Raw genomic sequence first — 12500 nt, 5'->3', positions numbered from 1 at the left:
ACATATACATATATATATATATGTATATATATGTATATATATATATACATATACATACATATATATATATATATATATATATATATATATATAATGTAGATATATATATATATATATATATATATATATATATATATATATATGTATGTATATATATATAAACTGTATATATATATATATATATATATATATATATATATATATATGGTTATTCTTAATCTTCTAAAAGGGAACAGATTCAATGGCTTATTTAGATATGTTCTAAGCTGTAAATTTGCTTTCTCCATATCCCTGTGAACATTACTCAGAGAGAGAGAGAGAGAGAGAGAGAGAGAGAGAGAGAGAGAGAGAGAGAGATCGCTAGTCGATCTACGTTTATATAAAACGACTTATTTAAATTCTAAATTTATTGAATGATTCATTTACTCAAAAAAAAGGTAACTGAAAATAATAAACAAATGTTTCGATAAAATAATAATCAAATGAAAAAAAAAAATTAATAAACGCAAAACGAAAATCAAAATCAGAAACTGGAAAAAAAACAGAACAAAAAGTTATTAAATTAAATAAAATATATTCACTGATATATTGCGTGGCTCTGTTCACAAATTGTTTAATCACAGTATATGAAGTTAAATCATTGGTATATATTCAATAAAATCTCTTTGTACTGTGAGATTCTGTAGATAATTCTGTTAAAATCGTGTCTCTGCTTTTGTATTATTATTATTATTATTATTATTATTATTATTATTATTATTATTATTATTATTAATGCAAATGGGGAGCTTCTTATCCGTAGATTATTAGCTAAACATTAAAAAATAAATCTAAAATTCACACCGGAGTACATATGATTATTATTATAATAATAATATCAATAACAATTAATAATTAATAATAATAATAATAAAAAAAATTATAATAAATAATAATAATAATAATAATAATAAATAATAATAATAATGATAAATAATAATAATAATAATAATAATAATAATAATAATTGATAATAATTAATAATATTACTACTACTAATAATAATAATTAATAATAATAATAACAATAATAATAATAATAATAATAATAATAAATATCATTATAATTAATGTTGTTTTTAGATAGGCACAATATTCGACGCATGTTGAAAATACCGTTAAATTACTATTAAATTTTTTACTAACCTAAACGCCCAATTATAGAAAAAAACATTCCCAATAGAATAAAACACCATCGAGTATCCAGCTTTAGTTTTGTAAAGAAATATCTTTATGCTTTTCGTATATTTTTGTTTGTATTGAAAAGTACATCGTCTTTTGTTTACTTTGGTGGTGGTTGGAACTATGGGCATTTGTTTAATGGTAATTTGTTTTATGGCTATAGGATAATTTGCGACTTTGTTTACTATTGAGCCTGAATAGTTCTTTAAACTGACGGTTTGATAGTTAAATATCCACTCACTCTGCCTTTTGAGTATTTATATTCAGCGGTCCAGAATCCAGAGGAAGGCAGATTCCAGTAAGACAGATTCCCAGCGGGGTAGAGTCAGAGACCAACACAGAAAACAGTCCGGAACGGGGATTTTCTGACATTTTTACCCAGAAGTTTTCAAGTGTCATGGAGCGATAAACGACACCTAGGACGAGCGATAGGAATTCAAGTTCGGAGAGGCAACACGAGCAACTGGACTTATAATCTATCCACGAAAGACCAGGATCTAAAGAAACGTAAGTCAGTTGAGAGACCTTATGCAGGCTCAATAGGATTGATCTGTTTCTTAGATATAATTTACGCTTGTTATAGTTTAAATTATGGTCGCCAACACGTCGAAAAAATTAAAGTAAAGGATTTCAGCATTGTAATTACCATTATACTTGTGCCTTTGGTTTGTAAACCAATAGTGTTTCTTTTTTACTAAGATTAACTACGAACGTAATTTATATATTGTTTTTCTTATTTAGTAACGAGTGTTCATTTACGAAATTTACGTTTTCACGAAGCTAGCTTGCTGAATTTCATTCCCTTCACGTTAAATTTGTCGATTAATTTCTTACGTTAAATTGATTCTTTTCAAGAGGTTTATATTCATTTTTATTATTATTTTAGGTCCTTTACATATGGTAGATGAGTTACTGTGGAGAGGAAGTGGTGCATACATCCGAAGACAGCTTTTCGGGTGATTTCCTCTCAAGACGAGAAACGGCAATTCAACCTTTATAATTTCTCTTATTAAACTCAATAGTTTTCTTTGTCTTTGGTTTAAATCCTCATTGTCAATTCATAATTTTTACCATATGGCGCCCGAACAGGGACTTGTTGGTTATTTGCTAGTTGTTGCCGTTTCTCCGTCCTTTGTTTTCTTATCCGCTCGGCCATTCGAATTTGTTTTGGTGATTTAGGGTTGTTTTTTAACAACTGGTTACTTTTACTTAGAGGTCTTAACGACTTTTCATTGTGCCCCTTAAGCAGTTTCTGTCGGGAGGTCTAGTTCAATTTTTTTTGAATGAGTCATTTGTGACTTTCTAGATTATATTCATTTCATTAGGTTTGTAAGGGGATCGCAGGCATGTCAAAAGACTTGAAATTTCTGATTAGCTCTAGGGCTAACTATCGAGGACAGGTCAACCGTATTCATTCTGAATTAGACAGTTTTGGTAATAACACTCCTCGGGAGAGAGACTGCCTTGTTAGTAAATTGAAAAGACTCCAGGATGAGCTTGAAAAGGCCGACTCGGTCATTCGAACCCTGAAATGGGAATTAAACTCAGAGGATGAGACGAAAGCCATAGCTGAAAATGATATAGAAATTGAAGAATGTTGTAAGTATGAAGATAGGATCAATGAATGTTTGTCTACTCTGTCTCATCTAGCTACATCCAATCCAAATCATTCCAGTCTGGAAGTTTCTGGAAGCACATTGAACAGCATGCTTAAGAGCGCAACTGCCCCTTTACCTAAATTCAAAAGTGAAGAGGGAGAGGATCTTATTAGGTTTTTTCAGCAATTTGAAGATACGACGAAACGCTTCAATTATTCTGACTACGATAAATTCTTACTTTTGAAACAGCAAATTTCAGGGCGTGCCTTGTCTTTGATAAATTCCCTGGACAGCATACAGCATTCATATAACGTAGCAAGAGATCTTTTGTTGAATGCTTTAGCCTCTCCCGTCACTAGAAAATTCAATGTCATCAAACAAATGTCGAATCTGAAACTTGATTACAATACAGAACCGTTTGAGTACATAGGGAAAATTAATTCTATTTGCGGATCCATTAGCGCTTTAAAAATAACTTCAGAAGATATTTTACAGTATTTTGCCTGGCATGGTTTGAATGAGAACTTCCAATCTCATTTAATTCATATCACCAACGAAACCAGGCCATCTTTGAATCAGATAGCAGATAAATTTTTTGAAGCCACTGAAAGGTATTTAACCAGTCAATGACAGTATAAAATTAAGCAGAAAGCAAGAGAACTTTGTCCTAACAGAGCTACAAGTTTTGCTGCAAATGTTGATTACCAAACAGGCCCGTCCCTGAACGTTTTCAAAGTGTGTCCTTTATGTAATGAGGATCGTGACTCCTCACATCCCATTCACAAATGTGAAAAGTATCCTGAACCTAGGTTAAAAATCAACAAGCTAAGAAATTTGAAGGCTTGTATAAAATGCGGCAGGTTGGATCATAATGAGGATACATGCAAATTTCACTTCCGGAAACGTTGCGATTGTGGCGCTTGGCACTTCATATTTCTATGCATGGGCCAAGAAAGCAGTGGAGTCCTGAGGGATAGTGGTCAAAGTAATGTTAAATTGAAAAAGGAAAATTCTAAACAAAGTGATCGAGTTGTGAAGGAGAGTAATTCAAGCATGATATTTGTTGAGAGATTTTCTGAGTCGTTCAAAGTCACAGACTGTAGCCACGCAATACTTCCTACCTTTTCTTGCATCCTTCAGGGAGAGACAAAGATTCGTTGCATGAGGGACAGCGGGTGTCAGTCAAACTTCATATTAGAGGAGAGGGCAAAGTATGAAAACTTGCCTGTCATAAATTCTGATCTCAGAATCAAAATTAATGGATTTAACTCTTCCAAAGTTTATCATACAAAGTCTTACAAAGTGCCTTTGACGATTGGAGATCATATTTACGAGATTGAAGCAACGGGTGTGCCATCTATTCACACTTCATTGAAATTGCCTGGCTTGCAGAAAATTGTTCGGGAATTTATGAACAGGGGATATTCCTTGGCTGATGACTTCTTGAAGGACGGAAAAGATGAAATTAATAACATAGATTTTATTCTCGGGTCAAATTTTGCTTATTGTATTCCTGAAACAACAGTTTCATTTGGGGGTAATGAGAATGAGGCACCGTCGGTTTATTCCTTGACTGCTGCAGGTGTAATGCTAGTGGGTAACACAGATCAAATTAGGAGCAATTTGAAGCACCTCCCTCCTTGCTTTGGGGAAGAACAGACAAAAGCTGAAGTGCCTTTGTATACATGTGAGGATCTTGCCCTTTCAAGTCATAATTCTTTAGATCCTCTCCTAGATTGTGATGATCTGACAGAAAGTGAAGGCAGGATAGCAATAGTGAACGATGCGGGGAGAATCAATTATGCTTCCTTGGAAAGAGCTACTCAAGAGATCCTTGATAAGTGTTGTACAGATACCTTGAATTATGACACGCAAATATTTCCAGGTAAGGTAGTTGAAAACGAAAGAATAATAAATTATGTTCTTCAAAATACAAGGCGTAACGAAGACGGCAGGTTAATTATGCCACTAATCTGGAATCACAAAGTGAAACATTTGCTAGGGCAAAATAAAACTCTAGCTACTAAAATTCTAAATTCAAATTTCCAAAGATACTCTAAGGGTGATGGAGTAAAGTTGAAATTAATCGACCAATGCTTTAAAGAGCAATCTGAACAAGGCATTATAGAAAGAATTGACAACCTTGATCAGTACTTGGAGGAAAATCCAAATCACAGTTTCTTGGCCCACATGGCAGTATTTAAACCAGAACGTGACACTACAAAATGTCGAGTAGTATTTTTATCTAATTTATGTGAAAATAATCCTTTACAGGGAGTAACCATGAGTCACAATCAAGCCATGTTGAGTGGACCTTGTTTAAACCAAAAGATCACCACAGCTTTATTACAGCTACGCTTTGATTCCAAACTCCTGTGTTTTGATATTAAAAAAGCCTTTCTCAACATATGCCTCTCTGATCTAGATTCCAGCAAGTTACTTTTTCTATGGCATCGTAATGTACAAAAAGGAGATTACAGTATTGTTGCATATCGTAGCTTAAGACTTCCATTTGGTCTTGTTTGTTCCCCTTGCATATTATTACTTGGACTTTATAAGATTTTGATGATTGACACTGATGATGATGACCAGGTAAATTTGCTTAAAAGACACATTTATTCATTAATATATATGGATAATGGCAGTATTACTGCAAATAATAGTGAAAAATTGAAGTGGGCCTTTCAAGAGTTAAAAGGAATATTTGAGCCCTATAAATTTTATCTTCAGCAGTTTGTAACAAATGATACTGAAATTCAAGAGGAAATTGATAACAGCTCTGGCGAGAAAACTAGCAGATCAGTCAAATTATTGGGGCTCTTATGGGATCGAGTTGATGATACCCTATCCACTAAGCCTCTAGTTTTAGATGGTGAGGCAAATACAAAGAGGAATGTTTTGAAAACTATTGCCAGTCACTATGACGTATTTGGCTTTACTTTGCCCATTCTAAATCGAGCACGGCTCTTTCTACATAAATTACAATGTGATTCGTCCTGTACCTGGGACTCCAAATTGCCGGATGCAGAAATTAAAGAATGGAAAAACATATGTCGACAGGCAAATTCTTCTCCCAGCCTCGGAATTAGAAGATTTGTTGGCCAGAGAAATGGAGAATATAAACTGATTGCCTTTACAGATAGTAGTAAGGATATATACGGAACTGTTATCTTTATTCAGGATATCCAGTCATTAGAAGTGAACTTTGTTCTAGCTAAGAACCGTTTTGTGAATAAGCAATTATCTGGGAAGAGCATGCCTTCCCTTGAGTTTCAGGCCATTACTTTGGGTGCAGAAGTGTTAATAGATACCTATAAGGAATTAACTGGGCCCTCATGTGTTGAAGCAATCAACATAAAAGAACTCCATTTGTTTTCTGATAGCTTGGTATCCTTATCCTGGATTAATTCCCATTGTTATAAATTAGATAAGATGCATAAACACAGCACCTTTATCCGTAATAGGTTAGAACATTTAATTACCTTGTGTGAGATGCATCCTATAAGATTTCAATTTGTTTCAGGTATTGAAAATCCAGCTGACCTTGTCACTCGTGTAGCTTCATATAAAACTACCGTTAAGTCCAATTTCCTCTCTGGGCCAGGGTTTTTGAAAGAATCTGCTAACTTCTATTCAAGTCGCAGTGATATAATGAATATCATTGTACCAAACCCCAGGGCAAAATCAGGGGATGTTGTTTCGGAGAGTTACAATCAAATTAATTTCGGCTCCACCGAAGAGGAATGTGCAGAACATTTAGCATCAACAAGTGGGTGTTCTGCGTCTTTCAAATCCGGCCAAATTATTACTGGTGCAGCCGGTAAGGGAGAACCAGAGCACTTGGTGACTGTAAACAAATTTTCCAGTTTGTCTAGGCTTGTATCTGTTTATAGGTACGTGTTTAAGTTTATTGAGAGCCTAAAATGCAAACTTTACTCCAGGTATCCTGAGAGGTATGGAAACCTGAGAGTTCTTGACGAAAACTTGTATGCCAGGGCAATGAATTACATAATTAGAATAGAACAGCACATTTATTTTCCCGAGATATTCAGGTATTTTGACAGTGGTTCTACGTTCGTTAAAGATATCCCAAACATTGTTAACCAACTCAATGTATATCCTGATAATGAGGGAATTCTAAGAGTGAAAAGCAAATTCTCAAGATGGAAAAATGATAAGAATTACAGATTTCCTGTTTTGCTTCCTAAGGATAGCTACATCACAAAATTAATTGTTTTAGATTTGCATGAGAAAATGTATCACTCAGGCTGTTACAAGGTTTTGTCTGAATTAAGAAGACAATTTTGGATTCCACACTGTTTCTCTGTTGTGAAACGCATCCTTCAAGAATGCATACTTTGTAGAAAACTGAAGCAGAGAGCTATTAAACTAAATCAATCTCCCTACAGGTTATTCAGACAAGAACCACCTAGTGTTCCCTTTCGTACAATATTCATAGATCACATAGGCCCTTACTTTGTACTTTACAATGGCAAAAAGGTGAAAGTCTGGATTCTTTGCATAACTTGCCTCTGGTCTAGGGCTATTAATTTGAAAGTTTGTCTTGACATGACCTCAGGTGAGTTCATTAGAGCTTTACAGCTTCATTCATTTGAATATGGAGTGCCTGAATTATGTTTATCTGATCTTGGTTCATCCTTAGTTGCAGGAGCTAATATAATTACTGACTTTCTGAATGATCCAGAAACCCAGAATTTTTTTGAAGAACAAGGAGTACGGCCATTAAAATTTGAGCAATATTTTAAAGGCCATCATCCTCTTGGGGGATTAGTGGAAGTATGTGTGAAGATGGTCCGTCAGTTGCTTCATTGCTCAATCAAGAAAAATGTTCTTCAATACAGAGATTTTGAGTTTGTGGTTTCACAAACTATTCACCTGGTTAATCGAAGGCCTATTGCTTTCTCGGAAGGTCTAAGAGATACCAGTGATGACGTAATTCCAGACCCTATTACCCCAGAGAAGTTAATACATGGCTTGGACTTAATATCTTTGAATCTTATTCCAGCCATGCAGCCGCTTCCCACTAGCAATGATCCTGATTGGTCTTTAAACACTGACCCTATTGATACCATAAGAACAAGTTATGAGAAACTGAAGAAAGTGCGCACACATTTGATAGAAACCTACAATGCAGAATTTTTGAATAATTTGATGACTCAGGCTGTCAATGATAAAAGTAGATATAAGCCGGTTACCCACAAAAAATTACAGGTAGGGGACATTGTACTGATAAAAGAGGAGAATTGCAAACCTACCAATTTCCCATTGGCAGTTGTTAAAGACGTTAAAACTAACGTACTTGATGAAGTAACTGACGCTGTTCTGCTTAAAGGTAAAAACAGGGAGATGGTTCGACGACACGTCACATCTTTAATCCCTATATTAACGCGCAAGGAAATGTCACAATCAAATATTAAAACATTGAAAGATCATATTTCTGTTAATATTACCGATCCCACGGCAAACCTTGGGGAAGATAAGCCTCAGAAAAAAGAGAGGCCCAAGAGGAAAGCTGCTTTGCAAAGCATGCAAAGGACTCGAGGTATGATCAGTGACATTTGAAGAACCTTTCAGGAACATAACTGTATATAATTGGGTTTATTAATTGTACATAATTTTGCTCATTTCACAATTATATATATATATTCATATATAATTTGGGATTAGTCCTACATTTACTAAGGATAGAAATGTAGAACCCTTGGCCTGGAATGTAAAAGAAAGGGCTGAAATTTTTCTAGCTATTCTGTCGTTCTACATTTAACAAAAAATTAAATGTAGAACCCTTGGTGTGGAGTGTAAAGAAATATCTTTATGCTTTTCGTATATTTTTGTTTGTATTGAAAAGTACATCGTCTTTTGTTTACTTTGGTGGTGGTTGGAACTATGGGCATTTGTTTAATGGTAATTTGTTTTATGGCTATAGGATAATTTGCGACTTTGTTTACTATTGAGCCTGAATAGTTCTTTAAACTGACGGTTTGATAGTTAAATATCCACTCACTCTGCCTTTTGAGTATTTATATTCAGCGGTCCAGAATCCAGAGGAAGGCAGATTCCAGTAAGACAGATTCCCAGCGGGGTAGAGTCAGAGACCAACACAGAAAACAGTCCGGAACGGGGATTTTCTGACATTTTTACCCAGAAGTTTTCAAGTGTCATGGAGCGATAAACGACACCTAGGACGAGCGATAGGAATTCAAGTTCGGAGAGGCAACACGAGCAACTGGACTTATAATCTATCCACGAAAGACCAGGATCTAAAGAAACGTAAGTCAGTTGAGAGACCTTATGCAGGCTCAATAGGATTGATCTGTTTCTTAGATATAATTTACGCTTGTTATAGTTTAAATTATGGTCGCCAACACGTCGAAAAAATTAAAGTAAAGGATTTCAGCATTGTAATTACCATTATACTTGTGCCTTTGGTTTGTAAACCAATAGTGTTTCTTTTTTACTAAGATTAACTACGAACGTAATTTATATATTGTTTTTCTTATTTAGTAACGAGTGTTCATTTACGAAATTTACGTTTTCACGAAGCTAGCTTGCTGAATTTCATTCCCTTCACGTTAAATTTGTCGATTAATTTCTTACGTTAAATTGATTCTTTTCAAGAGGTTTATATTCATTTTTATTATTATTTTAGGTCCTTTACATATGGTAGATGAGTTACTGTGGAGAGGAAGTGGTGCATACATCCGAAGACAGCTTTTCGGGTGATTTCCTCTCAAGACGAGAAACGGCAATTCAACCTTTATAATTTCTCTTATTAAACTCAATAGTTTTCTTTGTCTTTGGTTTAAATCCTCATTGTCAATTCATAATTTTTACCATAAGTTTTGGTGTGTACTTGGCGAGGATTGTGAACACCAGAGTAAGTCTATTACAGTTATCTGGCGTGGCAATAAAAAGTACAATCTATTTCTCACGGACTTGGAAAGGAAAGGAACTTTCCCCCTTATCCAATTTTCTTTAAAAAATCATATAAAGTTTCATGGAGAACTTTGATAAAATCGTCGGCAGAATTCTCATAGAATCATCGGATTATTATTATTATTATTATTATTATTATTATTATTATTATTATTATTATTATTATTATTATTATTATTATTATCTAAGCTACAGCCCTAATTGGAAAAGAAGAATGCTGTAAGCCCAAGGGCTCTAACAAGGAAAAATAGCCCAAAGAGGAAAGGAAACAAGGAAATGAATAAAATATAAGAGCAGTATTGATCAATTAAAAATAATTTATAACAATTATATAAAATCTAACTAAGTCCTGGGAATTACTGTGATAAATTTCAAGCGATCAATATCAAGCTGATCATATAACCTCACTAACTTTGATACTTTTAGCCTATATGAAAGTGATCAAGTTCTGAGAAGAATTTTCATCAAGTTCTGACCAGAATTCTGATCAAGTTCTGAGCAGAATTTTGATCAAGTTCTGAGTAGAATTTTGATCAAGTTCTGAGCAGAATTCTGATCAAGTTCTGAGTAGAATTTTTATCAAGTTCTGAGCAGAATTTTGATCAAATTCTGAGCAGAATTTTGATCAAGTTCTGGGTAAAATTTTGATCAAGTTCTGATCAGAATTTTGATCAAGTTCTGAGCAGAATTAGGATAAAGATCTGAGCAGAATTTTGATCAAGTTCTGAGTAGAATTTTTATCATGTTCTGAGCAGAATTTTGATCAAATTCTGAGCAAAATTTTTATCAAGTTCTGAACGGAATTTTTATAAAGTTCTAAGCAGAATTTTAATCATGTTCTGAGCAGAATTTTAATCAAGTTTTGAGCAAAATTTTAATAAAGTTCTGAGCAGAATTTTGATCAAGTTCTGAGCAGAATTTTGATCAAGTTCTGAGCAGAATTTTGATCAAGTTCTGAGCAGAATTCTGATCAAGTTCTGAGCAGAATTCTGATCAAGTTCTGAGCCTAATTTCGATCAAGTTCTGAGCCTAATTTTGATGAAGTTCTGAGTAAAATTTTTATCAAGTTCTGAGCAGAATTTTTATCAAGTTCTGATCAGAATTTTGATCAAGTTCCGAGCAGAATTTTGACCAAGTACTGAGCAGAATTTTGATAAAGTTCTGAGTAGAATTTTTATCATGTTCTGAGTAGAATTTTTATCATGTTCTGAGCAGAATGATGATCAAGTTCTGAGCAGAATTTTGATCAAGTTCTGAACAGAATTTTGATCAAGTTCTGAGCAGAATTTTGATCAAGTCCTGAGCAGAATTTTGATCAAGTTCTGAGCAGAATTTTAATCAAGTTTTGAGCAGAATTTTAATCAAGTTCTGAACAGAATTTTAATCAAGTTCTGAGCAGAATTTTGATCAAGTACTGAGCAGAATTTTGATCAAGTCCTGAGTACAATTTTTAAAAAGTTCTGAGCAGAATTTTGATCAAGTTCTGAGCCTAATTTTGATCAAGTTCTGAGTAAAATTTTTATCAAGTTCTGAGCAGAATTTTTATCAAGTTCTGATCAGAATTTTGATCAAGTTCCGAGCAGAATTTTGACAAAGTACTGAGCAGAATTTTGATAAAGTTCTGAGTAGAATTTTTATCATGTTCTGAGTAGAATTTTTATCATGTTCTGAGCAGAATGATGATCAAGTTCTGAGCAGAATTTTGATCAAGTTCTGAACAGAATTTTGATCAAGTTCTGAGCAGAATTTTGATCAAGTCCTGAGCAGAATTTTGATCAAGTTCTGAGCAGAATTTTAATCAAGTTTTGAGCAGAATTTTAATCAAGTTCTGAACAGAATTTTAATCAAGTTCTGAGCAGAATTTTGATCAAGTACTGAGCGGAATTTTGATCAAGTCCTGAGTACAATTTTTAAAAAGTTCTGAGCAGAATTTTGATCAAGTTCTGAGCCTAATTTTGATCAAGTTCTGAGTAAAATTTTTATCAAGTTCTGAGCAGAATTTTTATCAAGTTCTGATCAGAATTTTGATCAAGTTCCGAGCAGAATTTTGACCAAGTACTGAGCAGAATTTTGATAAAGTTCTGAGTAGAATTTTTATCATGTTCTGAGTAGAATTTTTATCATGTTCTGAGCAGAATGATGATCAAGTTCTGAGCAGAATTTTGATCAAGTTCTGAACAGAATTTTGATCAAGTTCTGAGCAGAATTTTGATCAAGTCCTGAGCAGAATTTTAATCAAGTTTTGAGCAGAATTTTAATCAAGTTCTGAACAGAATTTTAATCAAGTTCTGAGCAGAATTTTGATCAAGTACTGAGCAGAATTTTGATCAAGTCCTGAGTACAATTTTTAAAAAGTTCTGAGCAGAATTTTGATCAAGTTCTGAGCCTAATTTTGATCAAGTTCTGAGTAAAATTTTTATCAAGTTCTGAGCAGAATTTTTATCAAGTTCTGATCAGAATTTTGATCAAGTTCTGAGCAGAATTTTGATCAAGTTCTGAGCAGAATTTTGATCAAGTACTGAGCAGAATTTTGATCAAGTACTGAGCAGAATTTTGATCAAGTACTGAGCAGAATTTTGATCAAGTACTGAGCAGAATTTTGATCAAGTACTGAGCAGAATTTTGATCAAGTACTGAGCAGAATTTTGATCAAGTACTGAGCAGAATTTTGATCAAGTTCTGAGTAGAATTTTGATCCAGTTCTGAGCAGAATTTTGATCAAGTA

General features: G+C 33.8%; 2 protein-coding genes across 3 annotated transcripts in view; one reads left to right on the top strand and one right to left on the bottom strand.

Annotated features, from left to right (window-relative positions):
- LOC137640264 (zinc finger protein 385D-like) overlaps positions 1-12500 on the bottom strand; it is a 124261-nt gene that overhangs the window by 80717 nt on the left and 31044 nt on the right. The gene's annotated exons all lie outside the window — the stretch shown is intronic.
- On the top strand, positions 4743-8401 carry LOC137638984 (uncharacterized). The gene has a single exon (XM_068371314.1). It carries the CDS (start codon positions 4781-4783, stop codon positions 8399-8401), a length of 3621 nt encoding a protein of 1206 aa, XP_068227415.1. The 5' UTR covers positions 4743-4780.

This window comes from Palaemon carinicauda, chromosome 4, assembly GCF_036898095.1.
Source record: "Palaemon carinicauda isolate YSFRI2023 chromosome 4, ASM3689809v2, whole genome shotgun sequence".
Taxonomy (NCBI): domain Eukaryota; kingdom Metazoa; phylum Arthropoda; class Malacostraca; order Decapoda; family Palaemonidae; genus Palaemon; species Palaemon carinicauda.
Note: the sequence above shows the minus strand (reverse complement) of the source record. Positions and strands in the feature narration are given on the sequence as shown.